The 25,941-nt window shown below is 37.4% G+C and overlaps 1 protein-coding gene and 1 pseudogene across 4 annotated transcripts in view; both read right to left on the reverse strand.

Moving 5' to 3' along the window:
* Positions 1-2,015: 2,015 nt before the first annotated feature.
* LOC308234366 (GTP-binding nuclear protein Ran-like) lies at positions 2,016-2,941 on the reverse strand (annotated as a pseudogene). The gene has a single exon. The product of its transcript is annotated as a GTP-binding nuclear protein Ran-like (transcript).
* A 720-nt stretch (positions 2,942-3,661) lies between these two features.
* The window catches only part of TMEM41B (transmembrane protein 41B), a 30,497-nt gene continuing 8,217 nt past the window's right edge, over positions 3,662-25,941 (reverse strand). The window contains exons 2-8 of one of the 3 annotated variants that reach the window (XR_013959045.1): positions 17,827-17,944; positions 15,178-15,306; positions 10,621-10,714; positions 9,852-9,956; positions 7,118-7,256; positions 5,050-5,279; positions 3,662-4,492 (exon numbers count right to left, since the gene is read on the reverse strand). Coding sequence is in view for 1 of the 3 variants with exons in the window: in XM_080641981.1 (XP_080498107.1) it covers positions 5,110-5,279; positions 7,118-7,256; positions 9,852-9,956; positions 10,621-10,714; positions 15,178-15,306; positions 17,827-17,944 (755 nt within the window). In the remaining 2 variants the exon portion in view is untranslated. Of the gene's footprint in view, positions 5,280-7,117; positions 7,257-9,851; positions 9,957-10,620; positions 10,715-15,177; positions 15,307-17,826; positions 17,945-25,941 lie in introns of all 3 variants that reach the window. The other 2 variants (XR_013959046.1, XM_080641981.1) reach the window with 2 other exon arrangements.

Consider the following 25,941-nt stretch of genomic DNA (forward strand, 5'->3'; position numbering starts at 1 on the left):
TTCTTTTAATATGTTTTTATAGATTTCAGGAGGGGGAGGGAGAGATAGCTAGAAACATCGATGAAAGAGAAACATCAATCTGCTGCCTCCTGCTCCTCCCCTACTGGGGATCCAGCCGCAACCCGGGCATGTGCCCTGACTGGAATTGAACCAGCAATCACTTGGTGCATGGGAGGATGCTCAACCAACGGAGCTACACCAGCTGGGCTCATTTTAGTTTAAATTTGTTTATTCTGTTAGGTGCTTTAAAAAATTAAATTTAATAAAATTGATTATATAAACTCAAATAAAAGTTTTATCTTTCCCTCCCAATCTTTACACCTAATACTTCTCTTTCCTTAAAGCATTTGGCCAAAGCCTTCAGTACCATATCCAATTGCAGCAATGATAATGGGATTCTTTATTTACTTCCCCATCTTAAAGAGAGTGCATCTAAAGTTTTCCATTAAAAATAACATTTAATGTAGTGTTTTGGTAAACAATGTATCAAAATAAATTATTCTTATTACTGACTTGCTGCAATTTTTGTTATATATGGGTATTAAACTTTATAAAAAAGTTTTCCTGTATCAAGATAATATTTTCTCCTCTTAATGTGGTAAATGACACTGATACATTTTTCTGATGTTTAACTATCCCAATAGTCTGAGTATAAACTCTATTTTTGATGTATTTTCTAAATATAAGATCTGGCTCTAGTTATACATTATATATATACTAGAGGCCTGGTGCATGAAAATTCATGCACTGGAGGGGGAATCCCTCAGCCTGGCCTGCGACCTCTCACAGTCCAGGAGCCCTCAGGGGTGACCTGGCAATCAGGGGAAGGCAATGCCCCCATCACTCCTCTGCTGCTGCCACTGCCGGTAGCGCAAGCCTCAGCTGGCCTTGGGCAGCCGCCATCTAAGGCTTGCCTGCACCTCGGGCATCAGCTGGGCAGCCTCCACCCGAGGCTTGCCAGCACCTCAGGCCCGCCCTGGGTGGCTGAGGGCAGGTCAGGCCACATCATGCACCTGCCACACACCCCCCCCCAGTGGGGCTGAAAGGACTGGGGGACTCCAGTGGGGCTGAGGGGACTGGGCACCATCTTGTGACTATGGGTGCCACCATCTTTGTGATGGTGTGATGGTCAATTTGCATATTCCCTCTTTATTAGAAAGGATATACATACTAGAGGCCTGGTGCACAAAAATTTGCCATGGGTAGGGTCTCTAGACCGGGTCGGCAATCAGGGCCGGTCGGGGCCTGCCTTCATTCCTTGCCACCCCCTGGTAGTTAGCACGTCATAACGAGCGGTTGAACACCCAAGGGGAAAATTTGCATATTAGCCTTTTATTATATAGGCTATATATATATATATATATATATATATATATATATAGTCAGTGTTCATAAATGAAATGTCTTTTCTTTACTGCATTAGCACCTTTTACATATCTAATTGACAATCAATGAATTATCATTTACACACCAGAAAAGCTTCAGCCCTTTGTATTTATTCTGCCCATTTTCTAAAAGCCAAAGAGAACATTAAATTTCTCTAAGGTTCTCAAAAGTCAACTATAGCCCTAGCCGGTTTGGCTCAGTGGATAGAGCATTGGCCTGCAGACTGAAGGGTCCCAGGTTCGATTCCAGTTAAAGGCACATGTAGGAGGAAGTCGATCAATGGCTCTCTCTCATCATTGAGGTTTCTATCTCTCTCTCCCTCTCCCTTCCTCTCTGAAATCAATAAAAATATATTTTAAAAATAAACAAATAAACTATTTTTTTAAAGTCAACTATAAAAAAATTTGTTTTTTTTTTAATTTTAAATACAACTTTATTCTGATTCTAAACGAAAAGGAATGGGAATGACAGTAACAAACAAGGTTTCACCACTGAGTATTGTAATGCAACTGCAGCTTTCTTATAGTTGAAACTCAATAAGGAAACACCTGCATTCCAAAACAGCTAAATATGCAGGTCCAAAAAATGATGTTATTTTTAACTGCCACATTCACTCCGAAGTCCGTTCACCTTTCAGCATCCCAAGGATCAAGCACAGATTCCGATTAACTACATAATAAAGTGGCAAACACGTGGCACCACTGACATCACAGGACAGTCGCCCGACGCTGGGCTCCAGCTTCCCTCACAGGTTGTCATCCTCGTCTGGGAGCGCGGTGGTCTGAGCAACCTCTAGATCATGCTCATACTGTGCTGCCAGCGCTGGGCCCATCACAACCTCTGTAGGGGCAAGAGCAGGCATGGCCATGAACTCCAAGTTAGGGTCTTCAATTAATTTTCTAGCAAGCCAGAGGGTGGGCTTTTCAAAGTTGTAGTTACTTTGGGCAGAAATGTCGTAGTACTGAAGGTTCTTTTTTTGGTGGAAGACAATTGATTTTGCCTTCACTTTGCTGTCCTTGATGTCCACTTTGTTGCCACACAAGACGATGGGGATGTTCTCACACACACGCACCAGATCTCTATGCCAGTTTGGCACATTCTTGTAAGTAACTCTTGAAGTTACATCAAACATTATAATGGCACACTGGGCTTGGATGTAGTAGCCGTCTCGCAGCCCCCGAACTCCTGCCCGGAAGTGTCCCATACATTGAACTTGATGGGCCCTCGGTTGGTGTGGAACATGAGGGGGTGCACCCCCTTGCACAGGGTGGCTACATACTTCTCAAATTCACCCATCAGGTGACGTTTCACGAAGGTTGTTTTCTCAGTCCCATCGTCACCAACCAATACAAGTTTGAACTGAACTTGGGGTTCTCCTTGGGCAGCCATCGTGATATCAGTCAGAATCGTCTCCCGGGCCATCTGACTGAGAGCAAAATTTAAGGCTTTTAAATTTTTCTTTGTTCTTGAAAATGCACATCAGAATTTCAAGAGAATATATTTTTATCTGATGAAAGGTGTTTTAATACAAATACTAAGCATGAAAAAAATACCAAATACTACATTTAATCTTTACTGTATAATTTATTTTTATTACATTTTAGTTTGCATTTATTAGGTGTCTTAAAAATATTATACTCAAGGTAATAGAATTCCAGAGAGGGGCTATTAATTAAGAGGGGTACAGTTCTCACTTAGTATATCAATTTCATAGTTAGCTTGTAGGCCTCCTCACTACACATACTTAATCTCTGTGGTTATTATATATAACTGTCTTCAAAATGTGGCTGAAACTTAAATCTATATCTGGCATCAGGCCAAGTATGTGAATCTGTGAATATGGGCACCAACTGCATTTAGAGTATAGCCTGCTACAGGATTCTTTCTTGGCAGTCAATGATGATGAATCTAGGAAGGTTGGCTATTCTCTTGAGAGAAAAAATACCCCACTTTGAGTGACAGTTACAGTTTTCTAACAGAAAAAAAACATCAGCAAAGGGAAAGAATCAATGATAAGGACAGGGAAAATACTCTGAGAATAGAGTAAGTACAATATATACACAACGGAGTAAATAGTGAGACCTCTTCTAAAAAGTCTGATAAAAATTTATTCAATTACATTTTATACAGTAATATTTAATGACCTTTGTTCAAAATATTATGTTTTAAAATTACATGTAAAAATAACAAAAGCTTATCACTCAGTCTCTGGTCAATAAGAAAGGAAGAAAACCTTGCTAGATTTAACAATAAATAATTTCACACAAAGGCCAGGTGACATAAGAATAGTATATTAATCAATATATTTTCTTTGTATTTACAATAAATCCATTTGTTAATACTGTGATAGAAAAAATAATAAATCAGTCCACATTATGTAGTAGAAACAGGCTTTGAGGATGATCATACCTCTCACAATAAAAACATACAAGGATTTCTCCCACAGTTAAAGTACTTTTCAACATGACAGTCTTAACTGAAGGTAAAACTGACAGAGTACTTTACTTTAGATCAGTTATGTCCTAGAATCAAGTGTATTACCATTAAGCAAGCAGCAAAAAGCTGTTTCATTTAAATATAGTAGTTACCATGTGATAAGTTAATTACACTTTGAGTTATAAAAAGTACAAACACTAAATTGGGAAACTGCATTAACCAAAAGTAGCCCCAAACAAAAAAGGCATTAATAGAAATGAAACAAGGCATTCTTATAAGTATATCATGCATAAAAAAGGATAATTACATAATACAGAATTTAATGACCAGATTAATAAATAAATTAGGTAAATTTTATAGTCATTGGAACAAATAAACTATATTTAACCACGTAAGTGTTATGCTGTCACTGTTTCAAAATATAAAGTAATATAATTAATATAACATCTAAAAACTGCATGTTAAATGTTTACTTTTTTGATCCCCTTTTGAGATAGTAAGAGGGAACTGTGTAACAAAATATTATCTGAATATAAATTACCAACACCAATATGATACAATTATCATGTAATCACCATTTTGTATATGCACAATGGAAATATTGTGAAAGCTAGAAAAAGATGAAAATATACTGGTCAGAATTTTACATTTCAAATGAATCCATGATAATCTGGAACAGAAAAAAAAACAAAATTCACTAAATAGATATAACTTGATATCCTTTCCCAATTCAGTAGTACACTAAGATTCAACTTCTAAACAAATCCATTACCTCAAAGGTAAGAGGAAGATGTAAATCTCTTTTAAATACTGGCTTTAAGTTTATGCTCTGAAAGAAGGTTGACATTAGCCAGAATTACAATACTATTTTTAAAAATGTAAAATTTTTGCTTTTGTATATCTACTTTATTAGTAAGGGATAAGAAAAATATTAAAATATCAAGCCAAGAATAAGTATTTATAGCCAGTTCATGAATAAATTAAATTAACCAATTCGGTCAAAAATTTCCTACCAATGCTGTTTTTAATTAGTTATAGCTACTCTTAGAATAAGGTAATTTAGAAGATGCTATTATAACTACTGATAGCACTTTTCATGGTATATCAATTTCAATTCTTTCTACTCTCCTTTGCCACTTAAATGCATTATTTTAACTGTTTAATAGGGAATTTTATTTTACAAATTCCTTGTTTCAATTACTGAAGAAGTGATTTGAAAACATAAACCTGCCAGTCCTGAGATGATAATGGTGATGATGATAGGAAAACTAAAACCCAGATGATTTTTCACTCAAATTTCTGCTTTAGTTTTTTTTGGAAGATGGCTGGCAGTATAGAAAGAAGAGCCAAAATCATTAGGACAAATACTGAGTTCCAGGAAACAGCTTCCCCTGCTGTTGTAAGCTGGTACAGTGTTGTTCCTGCCTTAATGGCTATAAAAGAGGGAGGTGCAACACCTATAAAAACAAACAAACAAAACAAATAAAAACCATCAACTGTTTGTCTTTTAACATTACAATTTTCTGCATATATAAATTATCTTTTAAGAATATAGCAATCTCCATTTTGGAAATTTTTAATTTGCAGTCCCTTATTTCCATATAAAGGATTAAAATTTTCATAATCATTTTTTAAGAAAATAAATTTATGAACCCAAGAAAAATTTCCAGAAAAAATTCTACATTTATGAACAAACTTAAAAAAAGAATGTGCTCTGATCCAGCAATTTTAACTTTCTAAATAATAAATATGAGCAAAGGTCTAATCTCAAGGATGTTCATCAAAGCATTATAATAATAAAAATCTAGAAATAATCTAAATATTCAAAAATAAGACTGAGTTGCCGAAACCGGTTTGGCTCAGTGGATAGAGCGTCGGCCTGCAGACTGAAGGGTCCCGGGTTCGATTCCGGTCAAGGGCATGTACCTTGGTTGCGGGCACATCCCCAGTGGGAGGTGTGCAGGAGGCAGCTGATGGATGTTTCTCTCTCATCGATGTTTCTAGCTCTCTATCCCTCTCCCTTCCTCTCTGTAAAATATCAATAAAATATAATAAAAAAAAAATAAGACTGAGTAAACTGTCATTCACCCTTGACAGAATACAACTAAAATAAAAATAAAATGGCAGAATACTCAGAAATGAAATGAGACTCAAAATACAAGTAAAAAGAATTTATACAAGAGCATACACAAAATGATCATATTTCATGAAAAACCAGAACCGATTGCCCTGGCCAGTGTGGCTCAGCTGGTCATCCCATGCATTGATAGGTTGCTGGTTCAATTTTAGATCAGGGCACGTGCCTGGGTTGTGGGCTCAATACCCAGTAGGGGCCATACAGGAGGCAACCGATTCATGTTTCTTTCTCACATTGATGTTTCTCTCTCTCTCCCTCCCTCTCCTTTTCTCTCTCTCTAAAATTCAATTAAGAAAATAAAAAATATAATAAATAAAAAAGCAGAACCAAAAAAATTAATTCAGTGAAAGCTGAAATTAGCTAAATCTCTAGGTATTTAATCTGTAAAATAAGGAGATATAGACAAAAATTCTCTTTTGATTCCATAAATGTTAACATTAATTTACAAAATCCCTAATTAACCCTATGATATTTTTTTAAGTTTGACAATAAATTTTTGAAGTAGCAATAAAAATTGATTTTGATTATTCTTTTCAAAAAGATCTATTCTCACAAGTATTAACTTAAATGGATACTCATTCCATGAGAAATCTGCTCCTTTTGTTGGTAGCGAAACAATTCAACTTAAATTTGAAAGAAAAGCAGAATACTCTTCCTAAAGAACCATCAGAATTCATAAAATATACAAATGAATCTTTATGTCCACTGATGAATTTCAAAATTAAGTGCAGCTCCTTGAAAGCAATACATTTGTTAATCCTTGCTTCCCACATACTATTGGTAATGCCCATAATAAATATTGATTTCAATAAAAAAAATAGGATCAATTCTTTACTGAAAGTTCAATATTTCAGTGCCTGATTAGAGGACAAAGGAGAAAATTATTTTAAAAAGGCACTTTGATTTTTTTCTCTCCACTGAAGGAGAAAATGGAGTTTAAAAATCTTCCTTAATCCTGCATGATTAAAAAAATATCCAATAGAAAATGCTCCTCTTCAAAAGAAGCAACACAAAAATACTTAAGATAATCCAACAAACATTTCTGAGCACTGTGCCACTGTCCTGGCATGTCTGCAAAGAGCATGAAATCCAGCCCAGCTGGACACTGCTAGATATGTACACAATGAGTTCTAACACAGAGTGAACCAGAGACCTTACCTAGAAAAGTGCCAATAAAAAAAACTTTCAATGGCACATTTATCACAGGAGATGTAATATTAATAAACCAATTAGGCAGAAATGGTGTTATTCTCAAAAATATAATGTAGTTAATGAGATGTTCTCTATGACGTTCAACCTGTCAAGAAAGAAAAAAATGGGGATCAAGATAAAGTCAATCTAGAAAACATGTGCTTAATATAAAATACCTTATTTCAAATTCTCATCCTTGATAGTTCAGAGTTTATCCAAGAGCAATAATCAAAAGGGAGCCTGAAAATGACAATGAACTACTTATCAAATGCTCACTACCAGAGCTAAATTAACTTGGGATGAGAGGTTTCTTAAATGTGCTTAAAGCTTAATGTTAATAAAGATGGTTCTATGCCAACCTAGATAATGATGGCCCAACAATGACATTTTAAACCCAAAATGGCAAAATTAAACTTATGACTAGATACAAGAAACACACCAAGTAATCAACTTTTCAATGCCTTTAACTCCTTATAATGTAAAGGGCTAGTATAACACATCAGCATACCCAGCCTCCAATTTTTAAAAATTTCAGATCTTTATTTTATGTTATTATAGCATATATCACATGAACAAACTCATTATTAATAAATGAGATTAAAGCCCTGGCTGGTTTGGCTCAGTGGATAGAGCGTTGGCCTGCAGACTGGAGGGTCCTGGGTTCAATTTAAAAAATATGACTTCTCAGTTGTAATGCCTTTATCTCCAAGTTCACTAATACAAGCCAGGAATCAGGCAATTCCAGTCAGGGGCACATGCTCGGGTTGTGGGCTCGATCCCCAGTGGGGGGCATGCAAGAGGCAGCCAATCGATGATTCCCTCTCATCATTGATGTTTCTATCTCTATCTCCCTCTCCTTCCTCTCTGAAATCAATAAAAATATTTTAAAAATAAATGCGATTTAAGTATATGGAAATATTTAACCAATTAAATATAAGCAATGATTACATTAGTTAATACTTCCTTTGAATAACAAGCTTACTTATGGAAAATAAACAGGTATTCCAAAAATATATGTAAAATAATTTTATTTATTTATTTTATTTATTTTGAGAGCGAGAGAGATATCGATTTGTTGTTCTACTTATTTATGCACTCATTGGTTGCTTCTTTTCTTTTTTAATATATCTTTATTGATTTCAGAGGAGAGAGGGAGAGAGACAGAAACATCAATGAGAATCACTGATCAGCTGCCTCCTACACGCCCCCTACTGGGGATCAAGCCTGCAACCCAAGCATGTGCCCTTGACTGGAATCAAATCCAGGACCCTTCAATCTGCAGGCTGACACTCTATACCCTGTGCCAAACTGACTAGGGGCTTCATTGGTTGCTTCTTAAATGTGCCCTAATGGGGGATCAAACCCACAACTTTGGTGTATATCGGTATGATGTTCTAACCAACTGAGCCAACCCAGCTAGGACTACATGTAAATTAATTTTAATATTCAGTACATATGTGGTAAAGTGAGAAGAGCACTAGACTAAAAGTCTAGAGATCTAAGATTCTGCACCTTACTTTACAAGTAAATAAATGTTTGATTCCAGGTCAAATGCTTATTTCTGTTAATATGCTAATCAGTAAAACAAAGGGATAAGGCAAAGATAATCTACAAAATTCCTCTGAGAGTTAGGTGACTCTTTTGCTTCTTTATAAAAATAGAATTTTCTTAGCAATACTATGTTATATTTTTCTGTATAGTATTGCTTATATTATATTGCTAGTCTTTGCAGAGACCCTGACTAAAGATAACAGTTGTGCCAGACCAGTGCAGCTCAGTGGATGAGCACTGACCTATGAACCTGGAGGTCACAGTTGTCAGGGCGCATGCCTGGGTTGCAGGCTTAATCCCGTGAGGGGCATGCAGGAGGCAGTCGATCAATGACTCTCTCTCAATATTGGTATTTCTTTCTCTCTCTCCCTCTTGCTTCCTCTCTGAAGTCAATTAAGTATATCTATATATATAAAAGCCTAAGCAACTGTTCGACCGCTTGACTGTTTGACTGGTAGCTATGATGCACACTGGCCACCAGGGGCAGATGCTCAATGCACAGGCATGGAAACATAGAACAGACTGATGACTCTCAGAGGGAAGAGGAGAGGAGGGAGGGCGGGAAGAGATTAACCAAAGATCTTATATGCATATTAGAGGCCCGGTGCACAGATTCTTGCACAAGTGGGGTTCCTTGGCCTGGCCTGCGGGGATCAGGCTGAAACCAGCAGTCCGACATCCCCCAACAGATCCCGGATTGTGAGAGGGCACAGGCTAGGCCAAGGGAACACACCCGGGGCACGAATCTGTGCACCGGGCCTCTAGTATATATATAAAAAGATAACAGTTGTTCTCACAGGTGAAATGCATTAAAGGAGTTTTTCATTACAAGTTTTTCACTGACAGCATAACTACATCAACACAAAACAGGTGAAGCATCTAAATATGTGGTTGCCTTTACATTGACATTTTGACTTCTCTGTTCTAATTGAACATACTAGAAATGAAGAATTAACATTATTGTTATGGGTGCAAAAACTTTGTTTTTGAAATTATTAACATTTATCTTTTGCTTACCACTTGATTTTATTTTGGCCAAAAGATCATTTTTATTAAAGCCTTGAGTCTGAGTTAATTTATGTAAAGACTATATATTGACCTCCCAATTAGCCAAAGAATTACATTAAATAATTTAAAGACACATGTTTACCTGCTGTGACCATTTTACTGCTTTCTCTGTTAGATATTTGTATACAACTGGTCTCCCAACTAAATACGAGAGCATATAGCAGAATGAGGCACCAAGTCCAGAACACTAGAAAACAATAAGAAGCCATAAGCATTTTGTAGTTATTCACATGGATATATTCACCTAAGAAAAGGCTGAACTAGTTTACTTCTTTTGGGGCTGGGAAGGATACTCTGAATGTCATCTCTTGTGCAGAGAGCAAGAACCCATTTGATCTAGTCCTTTCTTAGACCAAATTATAACTAAAATAAGATCAGCTAAAACTAATTGACACTTATGATTAAATTTAGTGACTATATCGAAATAGTTAATGTTACCCTTTAGCCTAAGAATAAAACTTCAAGAGCCAATTTTTTTCTTTCAATTGCTTTGCTTGAAAACACCATCCCCAGCTCTGGGACTTAACTCATTGTGCCAATCAATACTCTTGGACTATTTGAATTACAAAATACAATAGAAGAAGAAAAGGTTAAAAAAGAGCCTATAAATGCAATCAAGTCTACGATAACTCTGTTCCAGGAAAAAAAGAACCTAACTAACTTAATCTAACCTAATTTATATAACACCTCCTTATGGAGGGACTTAACAGATTAACCTTAAATTCCTTTTAAAACTAATGAGTTTATGCTTACATAAGTAAGTGAGACAAGTAATGCCATCCTACTACTGCTCTCTTCATTCTATTTAAAACTGTTTTTTATAGTCTTCCAATTTGATTTAATATACTTACCAAACAAACAAGAAATAAGGCCAGTGGAAAGGGATAAAGAAACCCTGAGAGTATACTGAGAAATATAGAACCTGGAATAGCAAATGTTTGCAAGCTGTTAACTTTTAAGTTAAGGATTAAAACATAATTAAGTAGATTTTTTAAAAGACATATCCAACATTTTTGAAAAAAAAAATCAATACATAAGTAATCATGTTAATAAGATTACATTCATATTTCAGTATTAAAAATAAAGTAAAATTATATCCAAAAATTTAAAAAATATGACTTCTCAGTTGTAATGCCTTTATCTCCAAGTTCACTAATACAAGCCAGGAATCAGGCAATGGCAAAAAACAAACAAAAAAAAGAGGAGGGAAACAAAAAAGAACAAAAGAGGTCTCCAGTAATCTTTTAAATATGCTTCTCTAATGCAATGCACTTACTCCCAAATATTTTCAGGAAACCTGATTTCTGTGGATACATATAAGGTATAATAATTCCTTATTTGTAATTTAACTTATACACGTTTGCCTAAATTCATTAATCTAGAAAAAAAATAAGGGTTACAAAATATAATAAAAGTCACAAATCCTATTTTAAAAACAATTTTGTTTTTTCCTTTAGTTGCCAGTTTTGGCTTGGACCCCTTTTTAAGCCCTAACATTATTACTTACAAGGTCAGTCAGACTGAGTGAACTCCCTCAACATCTCTCCTTCCTAACTTGAAAATTTCTGTCTTCATCCATAGTCTCCTTCTCCTTCTTTCTCTAGTTTCCACTTTACTCATGTTCTCATTTAAATCTTCTCCCTCCTCATTTGTTTCTTAAACCTCTTGTTCTTCCACAGGAGCTGTCCTGTTTAAAACCACTCAGATGCCTATAAAGAAAATCTAGGCTTTCTTTGACCAACCAACTACTGCCTCTCATCTTTCTTCCTTGCAAGACATTCTCTCCTCTTCCCTTACAACCTGGCTTAACCCATCCACCACTCTATTGAAACTTCCTACTGGCCAAAATTAATGACTTTTCTCAAGTCATTTTTTTAGCAATTCCTGCATAGGATTAAGCATCCTTTCTCATTTTTTTAAAAAAAGTACTTTTCTTCTACATTACAGATCATTCCATCTCTAGCTTTTTTCTTCTTCTCACCCTCAACTCTTAAGAGTTTTCTACCTTTCTGTTGGCCATACTCTTCTCTCCCTTTCCTTTGATAAATTCAGCAATTTGCATGGTTTCAAGTTAAGGCCATTTATGTTGATAACTCTGAATTCTCTATCTCTGATTCAATCTTGCTAATGAAACATAGTCTCAAATTTTCTATCTACTGGATGCCTTCATTAAAAATAAATTTTATTAATTTATTTATTACAGGGTTCTTTAGAACCTGATGGAAAAGTTTCCAACATATGAAAGTAGAGAAATTAGTATGATGATGTCCTATATACCTATGCACAGATTCAACAATTAACACTCAACCAATCTTATTTTGTCTTTTTCCCTTACACTGGATTATTTTGAAGAAAATCCCAGACATATCAATTCATGTGCAACCACTTTAATACTTTAAAAGGATAAGGATTCCTTTTCTTTTTAACTTAACTATAATACCGTTGCCATCGACTTCAAGAGATTTCTTACTATAATTCCTTACTATCCTGATTATCTATTTAGTCTGCATTCAAATTTCTCAAAGGCCTCAGAATTTTTTTTCTTTTATAGCTAGTTTGATTAAATCAAAATAAAAAAATGCTCGAAACATGATATTGCTTACTATATCACTTAAATATAGCTTCCATTTTTCCTTCTTACAATGTATTTGTTGAAGAAACCAGTCATTTGTAGAATTAACCGCTTTTTAAGTTTTGCCTATTGTATCTCTTAGAGTGGTTTAATATGTCCCTGTCCTTTACTTTGTAGTATTAATAAAGCTATTCTCTCTGCATGGGAATCTGATTTGAGCTTAACTTTCTAGCTCTGTTTAGACTGATATTTCTTTTCTCTTACACTGATAAATAGGGAAGATAATGACAAAGGGCCTACACAAAGCACAGTAAGTAAGCAATGTTTGCCTTAGCAGCAAAAGCTTTTGTAGATGTATTTGTTACTTAGACATTATATATTTTATATGTATAATATAATATCTAACATATATTATTATTCGCAAATGACATGATATTGTACATAGCAAATCCTAAAGACTCCATCAAAAAACTACTAGATTTAATAAAGGGACTCGGCAATGTAGCAGGATACAAAATTAACATTCAGAAATCAGTGGCAATTTTATACACCAATAATGAATTCTCAGAAAGAGAAACTAAACAAACAATCCCATTTACTGCTACAACAAAATATTAAGATACTTAGGAATAAACTTAACCAAGGAGGTAAAAGACTTGTACTCGAAAACTATAGGATATTGAAAAAAAAGATAGAGGAAGATATAAACAAGTGGAAGAATATATAGTGTTCATGGATTGGTAGAATTAACATCATTAAAATGTCCATACTACCCAAAGCAATCTATAGATTCAATGCAATCCCTATTAAAATACCAACAGCATATTTCACAGATCTAGAACAAATACTCCAAAAATTTATATGGAACCAAAAAAGACCCCAAATAGCTGCAGCAATCTTGAGAAAGAAGAACAAAGTTGGAGGAATCACAATAAAAGATATCAAGTTATACTACAACGCCACTGTAATCAAAAGAGCCTGGTACTGGCACAAGAACAGGTATATAGATCAATGGAACAGAACAGTGACCCCAGAAATCGACCCAAGCCATTACGCTCAATTAATATTTGACAAAGGAGGCAAGAACATACAACAGACTCAAGACAATCTCTTCAATAAATGGTGTTGGGAAAATTGGACAGATACATGCAAAAAAAGAAACTAGACCACCAATTTACACCATAGACAAGAATAAACTCAAAATGGATAAAAGATGTAAATGTAAGCCATGAAACCATAAAATCCTAGAAGAAACCATAGGCAGCAAAATCTCAGACCTCACTCATTGCAGTATGTTTATGGGTGCATCTCCGAGAGCAAAGGAAATTAAGGAGAAAATAAACAAATGGGACTACATCAAAATAAAAAGCTTCTACATAGCAAAAGAAACCATCAACAAAATGAAAAGGGAGCCCACCGTATGGGAGAACATATTTAGCAATGACACATCTGATAAAGGGTTAATATCCAAAATATATAAGGAACTCATACAACTCAACAAAAGTTAGATAAACAATCCAATTTAAAAATAAGCAAAGGATCCAAATAGACACTTTCTAGGAATTTATCCTAAGAAACCCGAAACACCAATCAGAAAGAATATATGCACCCCTATGTCATAGCAGCACCATTCACAATAGCTAAGATTTGGAAACAGCCCAAGTGCCCCTCAGTAGATGCATGGATAAGAAAGCTGTGGTACATCTACACCATTTCATGCAGCAGTAAAAAAAGAAGGATCTCTTACCCTTTGAGACAGCATGGATGACATGCTGGAGAGTATTATGCTTAGCAAAATAAGCCAGTCAGAGAAAGACAAGTATCACACGATCTCACTCATATGTGGAATCTAATGAACAAAATAAACTGATGAACAAAAAAGATCCAGAGACACAGAAGCATAGAACAAATTGCAGAATCTCAGAGGGAAGGTGGGGAAGGGTAGGTGGGTGGGAAGAGATCAACCAAAGAACTTGTATGCATATATGCATAACCCATGGACACAGACAATAAGGTGTTGAAGGCCTGGGGGAGGGGGCAGGGTGGGCTATAAGGGGTTCATGAGGGGGGAAAAGGGGATATATGTAATACTTTCAACAATAAAGATTTAATAAAAAGAAGATTAATCACCAGTAGCATAAGCAACTTGAAAATATTTAGAAAGAATAAAGTTATTTTCCTGACCAGTTAAAAATACAACATATATTTCTATAAAACAAAGAAATAAATACTAAGTACTATTTTAAAAATCCATATCCTCTGAATAATTATCCTTTTAGAATTTTTTTTGACAAAGAAAACCATTAAATGGAAGAAAAAATATCACACACAAAATGATTCATAACATAACATCTAAGAATGTTTTAAAATTATGGTATGGTGACTACTAATTCAAAATTATTATTTAAATTAAATTAAGACAACAAATAAAGTAATCATATAAAATAATTATCTCAAATAATACAGAGGTAAGAAAAATGTTTATAGTAAGTGAAATAAGCAGAATACAATAAAACATAATATCCAAAAATAATAAGAGTTGAAGAGATAGGATTAAAGTGAGAAATTTTTGCATTTTAATTTTTCAATAATCTATTTAATATTGTTATATGGCATTATTATTAATAATTAATAATATTAATAGATTAAATAATCTATTTAATATTGTTATATTGCATTCTGATGGTTTCTTTTGCTATGTAGAAGCTTTTTATTTTGATGTAGTCCCATTAATAATTTTTGAAGGAAGAATAGTTATGTATAACTGAGCAGCAGATCTTTTAAAAAACCGTTCTCTTGAACAAAACTAGAAAACATTTTTCAGTTAAAAGGATACAAAATATATGTAGCAAAATAAGCTACAAGTACTTGTACATAAAAGGTGTCCTTATATTTGGATAAAACTTTCCCTAGAGCCTTGGCATCATCCATATCTCTGGGAACCTTCATATTCACTCTTTCTTCTCTGAAAAAATAAAATTAAAGTGAAAAATTTTAAAGGAGAAATTTGCCAAGATAATTAACATTACAGTCAGTCAACTTCAAAACATGAAGTTTTATCCAAAATGATGCCTTGATCTATAATATATTAAGCATAAATTCATAAATTTTAACTTTGAAAGCCCATACATTTTTTAATGCTTTAATATAATTAATATGAGACATGTACTCTATATATGAAAGTTCAAGGTGACACAAACTAAATGGGTTTTTTAAAGCATTTGTTCCAACTTTGGTATAAATTTTGAATTAAGAAATGAACCACTGATGTTAGCAATATTTAAAACACATTTAACATCATTTTGGGTAATCCTCATGATAAGCTAAAGTCAATAATCAATTACAACTGAAATTAAGTAAACATTTAATTAAATTTTATAATTTATATCTTTTCTGGAATATTTCAGCTCAGAATTCAGAAAACTTAAAACATTTTCTATGCTATACACCTGAAACTAACATAACATTGTATGTCAACTATAATTAGAAAATAAGTTTCAAAAAACTTTAACATTTTCCCCCTTTCTATTAATTTTACTTTATGTTTGGTTTCTTGTTTGGAACTGACCTCAAATAATCACTTTTGCATTTAATGTATATTGTGCCCATTTGTTTACATGATAAAATGTAACTGACCTTGCAGAACAATGACAGAATACTGCTGAAGTCCTAAAAAATAGCAGGTAAATGCCCGGCTGATATGGCCCAGTGGTTGAGCGTCGACCCATGAACCAGCGGTCACGGTTCAGTTTGATTCCCGGTCAGGGCACATGACCAGGTTGCAGGCTCATCCCCAGTAGGGGGTGTGCAGGAAACATCCGGTCAATGATTCTCTCTCATCATTGATGTTTCTATCCCTCTCTACCTCTCCCTTCCTCTCTCTGAAATCAATAAAAACAAAAAAGGAAAAATAGCAGGTAAACTAAAATGGGTTTTCTCACTATAAATTTAACAACTGCCACATGTATGCTTATACACACATATAACAGAAACATAGAAATAAGCAGAACAACAGGTTTATAATAACACATTATTATATACATGTGATGTTATTCTTAAAGCAGAGTGAAAACAAAGACAACCTTAATCTATTCTCTACATTATTTCCCTCTTTCAATCAGTTCTCTATTTCCTACTCTCTGATCAAAACCGGAAAGAATCTAAAATTCAATCATACTATTAACATAATACACGCTATCTTCCCAAAGGCATTTCAAGAAATCAAAGTATTAAAATATATATGTTTCACTATAAATTTTCAAACATAAGTAATTGTTAGTGAAAGGAATTTAGAGGATCCTGGTAACTTTGAAATCACATTTCAGTTACCTTTTACCACACCAGGCTGGCCCTGGTTGAAGTCTAACTACATTTCAGTAGTCTTTTGCAAGGTCCATTTCACTGTGAAAGTACATACTGAGACCATATTATTTCCATAAAACAGGGAAAAGAAAAAGTGCTAGGAGACACAGAAGTAATGGATGAGGAAACGAGTGAACAGAAGACAAAAATTGGTTATAAAGAAAAGTAAGAAGGGAGAAAACAGGGATGGATAAAAAGGGGAAAGCAGAGAAGATCATCACTATTTTTCAAAATACAGGTCAATATCTATTATATTAGTAGACTGTAAAATAAATTTACTTGATCACTACTATCATTAAAAAGTAAAATGCAATAAACCAAATAGTTTAGAAAATATCAGAAACCACCACTTGTTTCACAAAACTTTAATTTAATTTCATATGTATATATGTATGCAAGTGAAGGGAGAAGAGGAGAAGGAGGTAAGCACATACATATATATACAAGATCATTAAAAACATTAGGCCTTAATTAGAGGAGCAGTGCTAGAAAAACCTTTCATGGAAAATCAAGAGGTATATTTTGAAAAAAGTAATTTTTTTAAAAGAATATATTTTATTGATTTTTTTTTTTTTTTTTTTTTTTAGAGAGGAAGGGAGAGATAGAAACATCAATGATGAGAGAGAATCATTGATTGGCTGCCTCCTGTACGCCCCCTACTGGGGATCGAGCCCGCAACCCAGGCATGTGCCCTTGGCCGGAATCGAACCTAGAACCCTTCAGTCTGCAGGCCAACGCTCTATCCATTGAGCCAAACTAGCTAGGGCAGAAGTAATTTTTTTAAAATATGTTTTTATTGATTTTAGAGAGAGAAACATCAATGAGAGAGAAATATCCATCCACTGCTTCCTACATGCCCCCTACTAAAGATCAAGCCCACAACCAGGGCATGTGCCCTGACCGAGAATCGAACGGGCAACCTTTTGGTACATGGGACAACGCTCAACCAACTCATACCAGCCAGGGCAAGAAGTATTTAAATAACAGTGTCAATATCAATATGAACTTGCTACAAGCCATGAGAGCTGATATACAATCACCATGACAGTTCTATTGTTTAAAATTAGTTTAACTTTTAATCTACAGATGTCTAGATATTTTTAGTTTCTTTCAGTATACTTACTCACTAAGCTGAGGAAAATTTTTATATACCAAAAACATAACAAAAGCCGCAGATAAGAAAATGGACACCAATATAAGAAGTGACATTCTTGCCGACCCAGCTTCTGCACAGGCTTTTTCTGAAACAAATAAAAAAAAGATGTTATAATTACAATAAATATAAAGGAAGACAGTATTCCAAGCCAGCAAATAATTTCCTTAAAGGCTTTCCTCCCAAAAATCTATTCACACTTTTGCCCAAAACACTGTAACATTAAATTTTAGGTATAGTTATATTTGACATTTATTAACCAGGCATAGTACTTTTCTGCCTATATCCATTCTATTTTATTTTTATTTATTTATTTTAAAAATATGTTTTTATTGATTTTAGAGATAGGAAGGTGGAGGGAGGGATAGAGAGAAACATCAATTGTCAGCCCACAACACGGGCATGTGCCCTGGCCAGGAATCGGATTGGCAATCTTTTGGTGCAAGGGACGATGACCAACCAACTGAGCCACTCCCGCTAGGTCTGGCCTATATCCATTTTAGAAGCATGAAAAAACAAACAAACAAAAAAACACACCAGAATTTGTAGCATTGGTTTGTTGATAAACCAAAGGGGGAAAATGGGTATTGCTCTAAGTGCTATCACTGACTTTCAATTTTATTATCTACGAGAGGCCCGTTGCACAAAATTCATGAATGGGTAGGGTTCCCAGGCCTGGCCGGCGAACAGGGCCGATCAGGGCCTTCTGGCTGCCTGCCAGGGCCTTCCTTCATCTGCGACGCCCCCTGGTGGTCAGCACATGGTCAGCGAGCAAGTGAACTCCTGGTCTCCCAGGCGAACACCAGAGGGGACACTTTGCATGTTAGCCTTTTACATATATAGATATTGGGAGGTGACAGCATAGACAGAATAGTAGCCTCTTAGGAAAAATGAGGTACTCTGGCAATTACTTCAACTGTCATAAAAACCTAGAGATTTTGCTAATGCAGTGATTTTCAACTTTTTTAATCTCTAGGCACACATCAATGAATTACTAAAATTCTGTGGCACTGACAAAAAAAATAAGTGTAATTTTGACTCATTCACACCGGACAGCTATTATGTTGACTGTTGTCATTTTTTAATTTAACAATCTAAGGGAAAATAGGTCAGTGTCCCTGACTAAATAGTCAGGTATTGCATATTTTAAAAATTCTTGCAGCACTGCCATGGCACACCAAATGAAAATCGCTGTGCTAATGCAACTGGTTAATGTTTCTCTTTACACCAAGGGCTTCAGAATATAGTTGAACATCAAATGTATCTGGGTGGCTCCGTCTGCGATTCCAAGAATGGGACAATTAGTTTGCATTCCCTCACAAGTTAATCTTAATGTTGCCTTTAAAATTTTATGCAAGATAGAAGTATGAAATGAGATCCAGGAAACAGTAAGCAGAAGAATTAGCAGGCTCTTTTTCCCTGGAAGCAGTCAATAGTACACCTTAATAGTACTCACTGGTGAAGAGGCAGATACATTATCCCAGGTATACACTGATAACACTCATGAGATTTAAAAAATATATGTATACTATAATTAGGATTTATTAGTTTCGGTTCTCTGAGAATGAATCTACCACTATACCCCACCCAACCACTGTCTATATAACTCTTATTCATGCTTTTATGAAGTATGCTTTTACTCTATTCAATTTAGCAAATCATTCTTCATGAACATTTACAAAGGTGTATCAGGCAACTGTCATTGCCTGCTCTAGTAAGACTCCCCTTCTCTGGCAACTAGCACCTTTCCCATGTCCATCCCCCCTCTCCAAAGAGGCTAATCTCATTGGCCCTATTCTTACCATGTAATCCCAAACATAGAAGGCTAACTCACTCAAGGTTGGATACCTGATCCAGGTAGAAACAATTCATTCCTAAGCATCTAAACTAGGAAAAATTGATACTGCTGTCAAGGTCTTGAGGCTGAAAAGTCAAACAATATAGGCCACAGTCAATAACATGGCAAGCCAAAGACATGTACCAGAAAACATAAAAGGGGAGATTGGAACAGAAATCCAAAGAGCAAAAATGGGAGATGTAGATCAGCTACTGGATTTTTAACTTTCCACTTCACTTGAAGCCTGGCTAGATTATTTCTTGCTCATCGATACCAGTGAGATTGTCTCTTATATTCTTAGAACAACTTCCTTATTTATTTATTTATTTATTTATTTATTTACTTACTTACTTACTTACTTACTTACATCCTCACCCGAGAATATTTTTCTATTGCTTTTTAGAGAGTGAAAGAGAGAGGGAAAGAGAGAGAGAGATATCGATGTGAGAGAAACACATCGATTGGTTGCCTCCTGCTCTGACCAGGGCTCAGGCCAGGGAGGAGCCTGCAACCAATATACATGCCTTGACCAGAATCGAACCTGGGACCCTTTGGTTCACAGGCCAACGCTCTATCCACTGAGCCAAACCAACTAGGGCCAACTTCCCTTTTTATTTGTGCTGGTTTAAATGATTACCGTTCCTTTTCAACCCAAAAGCTTTAATTTTCATGTTAACTTCTGTCTCATTATGAGTTTTATGTTACAACTGAATTAGCAAGGTTTTGCTAAATTCTATGTTGAACATAAAGCAATAGAAACCATCAAGCCCCTTCCTACTCAAAGCATGTTCTGTGAACTACAAGAATCAGCTTCATCAATGAGCATGTTGAAATTGCAGATTCTCAGGCCAAAACCCCAGACCTACTAAATCAGAATCTGTATTTTAATAAGATACCCAGGAGATCTGCATGCACAGAAGCAACAATCTGATTCACCCTACCTATTTTAAAGGTAAGTGAATAGAGGCCCAAAGGAGGTTACACTATTAAAAAAAAAAAAAAATACTGCCCTAACTGGTTTGGCTCACAGTAGGAGGAGTGTGCAGGAGGCAGCTGATCGATGTTCTCTCTCATCGATGTTTCCAACTCTATCCCTCTCCCTTCCTCTCTGTAAAAAATCAATAAAATATATTTAAAAAAAAAATACTAAGCAACCAAATAATGTTAAGTATATCTCCAAGGCATTTTACTATCAATTTACAGTTAATTCATAATCTCTGCTGAAACACCAATTGCTTAGGTTAATGCATTAATATACTAAATGTAAATTATTCTTACCTTTTCATTAAAGTAGGTTTTCTAAAAGACAATATAAGGTTTATTGAGAGTTCTAGTATGTGAACACTAAGGTTAAAAAATATTTTTTCAATTTTCTATAATGTATACATATCACAAATCAGTCTAACTTCTCAACTAGCACCCACCATTTTAACTTTGTTATGTTTCATCTTAATCACAAAAAGAATTTTACTTCAAAAACCAAGACACAAATAGAAATTTATCTGCTCATATCATACTTCTAAAATGCACTGCAGGAAAAAAATTCTATACATATAAAAGGCTAATATTCTAAGTGTCCGCCCGGCTAATGACATCACGTAGCAACGCCTGGCTTCCTCTCCCTAGCGATGACTAGCCTCCTTGGAGTTTCTTCAGCCCAGGAACATGACTTGCTTTATAGCCAGGTGCAAAATTTCACACTTAAACCAAATGTCTGTGAAGTATTTTCCCATGCCTCATCTCATTTGATCCTCACAGAAGTCCTTGAGTAGGTAGATAGGAGACTTGGTGGAAACCTATTTTCTTTTCATTAGCTGGAAAACAGAGATTTAGAAAGTTTAGAAACTTGACCCGACTGGAAAGAAGAAATGGTGGACTTTGAAAATGACTTCAGGTTTCTCACTGTGCAGAATATAGTCAAACACTGCTGCAGTTAAATATTTTACCCTTTGTTTTCCTTGTGTGATCTACAATAATAATCTGCTTCATGTTGATATTTACTGTTGTGTTGCTCACAATTACCTGAAAGAGAAGTTGGGGTGCTTCACTGGGCTGGAAAAAGTTTAGCTACATCAGAAAGCAGGTCTAATTAAGCAAGTTTATTCTATATATACTAGAGGCCCGGTGCATGAAATTCGTGCAAGAGTAGGCCTTCCTTTCCCCGGCTGCTGGCACCGGCTTTCCTCTGGCACCTGGGACCCAGGCTTCCCTCGCTTCGTCCGGAAGGTCATCTGGAAGGACGTCTGGTATAATTAGCAATTATAATAAAAACATAATATGCTAATTAGACCGAACAGCCAAACATCCTTCCGGACAAAGCCGCGGCGAAGGCAAGCCGCCAAGGCTGTGAGGGCTGAGCCCCTTGCACAAATTTTGTGCATCAGGCCTCTAGTTATTGATAAAAGGCTAAGTTGACTTGCACATGTGTGGTACATATAAAGCTCTCAATGGTGCCAATCGTACACGTGTTTCGATCTGTCATTGTCAATCGTGAATTGGGCTGACACTTCTTTTATAGAGAAAGAGCGAATAGCAATATTAAATATTTCTTCTAATTAATTTCCTTTCAATGTGCACGAATCTGTGCACTGGGCCACTAGTGGGACCATAAAATAATACAAAAGACACCTTCAATGAAAAAGAAACCAAGCATACCTGCCTTTTTAAAAAAAAATCCTCACCAGAGGATATGCTTTTGTGTGTGTGTGTGTGTATGTGTGTTTATTGATTTTAGAGAGAGGGAGGAAGAGAGGGAGGGAGGAAGAGAGGGAGAGAGGTGAGAGGAAAAGAGGAGGAGAAGAGTGAGGGGCAGGAGGGAGGGAGAGAGAGAGAGAGAGAGAAAAAAACATTAATGTTAGAGAGAAATTTCCATCGGTTGCCTCCTGCACACACCCCAACCGGGGATCAAATCCACAACCTAGGTATGTGCCCTGACTGGGAACTGAAACTGCAATCTTTTGGTGTACAGGAGAACTATCAACTGAGCCAACCAGTCAGGGCAACGGCATGGCTGCCTCTTTTTTTTTTTTTAAATATATTTTATTGATATTTCACAGAGAGGAAGGGAGAGAGATAGAGAGCTAGAAACATCGATGAGAGAGAAACATCGATCAGCTGCCTCCTGCACACCTCCCACTGGGGATGTGCCCGCAACCAAGGTACATGCCCCTGACCGGAATCGAACCCGGGACCTTTCAGTCCACAGGCCGACGTTCTATCCACTGAGCCAAACCGGTTTCGGCATGGCTGCCTCTTAATACTCTAGTTCAAGCATGTCAAATGTATGGCCCGCAGGCCGCATGTGGCCTACAATGAATATTTTTTTCATTTTTAAATATATTTTATTGATTTTTTACAGAGAGGAAGGGAGAGGGATAGAGAGCTAGAAACATCGATGAGAGAGAAACATCGATCAGCTGCCTCCTTCACACCCCCCACTGGGGACATGCCTGGGGATGCCCCTGACCGGAATCGAACCTGGGACCCTTCAGTCCACAGGCCGATGCTCTATCCATTGAGCCAAACAGGTTTCGGCAACAATGAATATTTTTGCGGCCCAGCCAATATAACGGTGTGTAAGAAATGTTTTAATAAAAATTTCACAGCTTAATTTTTACAATATCCTGTTATACATAATTCTATCTAATAAAGAGGGAATATGCTAATTTACCCTCATGCTGTTGCAAAGATGGAGACGCCCACAACCAATAAGGAGGGAATATGCTAATTGACTGTCCCACCCTCAAAGATTGAGGCACCCACAGCCAATAAGGAGGGAATATGCTAACTGACTGCCTCGCCCTCAAAGATGGTGGCGCCCACAGGCACAAGATGGCGGCGCCCAGTCCCCTCAGCCCCGCTGGGGTGGCAGGCGTGCAGCAAGGTTAATGCATTAACCTCCACACGCCTGCCTCCGGAGTCCTCTAGTCCCCTCAGCCCCCCAGCTGCCCAGGGCTGGCCTGAGGTGCAGGCAAGCCTCAGATGCCAGTGGCCATTTGCCCAGGGCTGGCCTGAGGCGCAGGCAAGCCTCGAATGGTGGCTGCTCAGCCGCCCAGGACCACCTGAGGCTCAGGTAACCAGGGCCGGCTGAGGCTTGCACTGCCAGCAGTGGCGGCAGCAGCAGAGGTGTGATGGGGCATCGCCTTCCCCTGATCGCCGGGTCGCCTCCCGCCTCTGAGGGCTCCCGGACTGTGAGAGGGGGCAGGTGGGCTGAGGTACCCCCCCTCCAGTGCATGAATTTTCATGTACCGGGCCTCTAGTTATTAATAATGAACTACGACTTTCGCTAATGACTGATTACTATAATCGTGTTGCATTCATTTCCCTTACGCGCCTTACACACAGGCGCACCACTTCTATCTACTAATACAAGCAGTGAATATTTTAGCAGCAGGTTGCCACGTCATTAGTCTTGTACTGACTTTGTTCGTTGTGCGCAACAGGAAATATTTCGCTTTTGGACAACAACAAAAAATAGACTTATTTGCATTACACTTATTAATATGTGCAGTTATTCAGTGTTTGGTAAGTTAATGTTCAAGAAAAAATATTTTTATTAAAATATTCTATTATTTTACGTTAATGATTACTCATTTATTTCAGCCCTTTGTATTCAGCATGTCTCTTATGAAATAAACCTGTTTCTATGAAAATTGAAGTTTTTTTTTTGCGACCCACATAAACTTAAACCTTGTTTATTTGGCCCATGTTAGCCTTTGAGTTTGACATGCTTGCTCTAATTCATTAACCTATTTACGTATTTGTATACATGCTCTTTTGCAGAACAGAGAATTAAACAGAGACTGTAAACATCTGAGGTGGGTCAAATATTAGTATGAAAAGATCTTTGTAGAATTTTATGACAACAAATGCCAAATTGCTCACTACATTTTTGCCCAAATTCTGATATCTAATTCAATGCATATCTTGAAGATTCTTAATAAATCATATCTACTCACCCTGAAAAAAAAGAATCATCCAAAAGTTACAAAAATATCCAGTGCACACTAAAGCCAATTCAACCAAAAATCCCTATTTAAACACAAACTGTTCTCACAAGGCTAAAATGATTATTTTCCTACTTTATTAAATAAAGATGTATTCTACTAGAAAAGGAATAAGGATAATCCTATATAATAAAGAGATAATATGCAAATTGACCATCACTCCAACACACAAGATGGCCGCCACAAGATGGCTGGCAGGGGAGGGCAGTTGTGGGCAATCAGGCCAGCAGGGGAGAGCAGTTGGGAGGGACCAGGCCTTCAGGGGAGGACAGTTGGGGGGAACCCAGGCCTGCAGGGAGGGCAGTTGGGGGGGGGGAACCAGGCCTGCAGGGGAGGGCAGTTAGGGGTGATCAGGCTGGCGAGGGAGGGCAGTTAGGAGGACCAGGCCTGCAGGGGAAGGCAATTGGGAGGGATAAGGCCTGCAGGGGAGGGCAGTTGGGGAGCACCAGGCCTGCAGGGAAGGGCAGTTGGGAGGGACAAGGCCTGCAGAGGAGGGCAGTTGGGGGCAACCAGGCCTGCAGGGGAGGGCAGTTAGGGGTGATCAGGCTGGCAAGGGAGGGCAGTTTGGGGCGACCAGGCCAGCAGGGGAGGGCAGCTGGGGGCGACCAGGCCTGCAGGGGAGAACAGTTAGGGGTGACCAGGCTGGCAGGGGAGGGCAATTAGGGGCAATTGGGCCAGCAGGGGAGCAGTTAGGCATCAATCAGGCTAGCAGGGAGGTGGTTAGGGGGTGATCAGGCTGGCAGGCAGAGCGGTTATGGGCAAGCAGGCAGGCAGGCGAGGGGTTGGGAGCCAGCAGTCCTGGATTGTGAGAGGGATGTCCAACTGCCCGTTTAGGCCCGATCCTGGTGGACATCCCTTGAGGGGTCCCAGATTGGAGAGGGTGCAGGCTGGGCTGAGGGACACCCCCCTCCCATGCACGAATTTCATGCACCGGGCCTCTAATCTATATATATAAAAGCCCAGCGACCGAACGGCGGAATGACCAGAACAACTGGTTGACCAATTGCTATGATGCACACTGACCACCAGGGGGCAGACGCTCAACGCAGGAGCTGCCCCCTGGTGGTCAGTGCACTCCCACAGTGGAAGGGCCATTCCACCGACCGGGATGAGCAGTGCTCCCACAGCGGGAGCAGCTGCACAGAGGGCGGATCCACAGCCGCTCCAGAGGGTGGGTCCACAGCCGCTCAGAGGGCGGGCCCACAGCCGCTCAGAGGGCGGGTCCACAGCTGCTCAGCTGAC

The sequence above is a fragment of the Plecotus auritus genome, assembly GCF_963455305.1.
Source record: "Plecotus auritus genome assembly, chromosome: 9".
Classification (NCBI taxonomy): Eukaryota; Metazoa; Chordata; class Mammalia; order Chiroptera; family Vespertilionidae; genus Plecotus; species Plecotus auritus.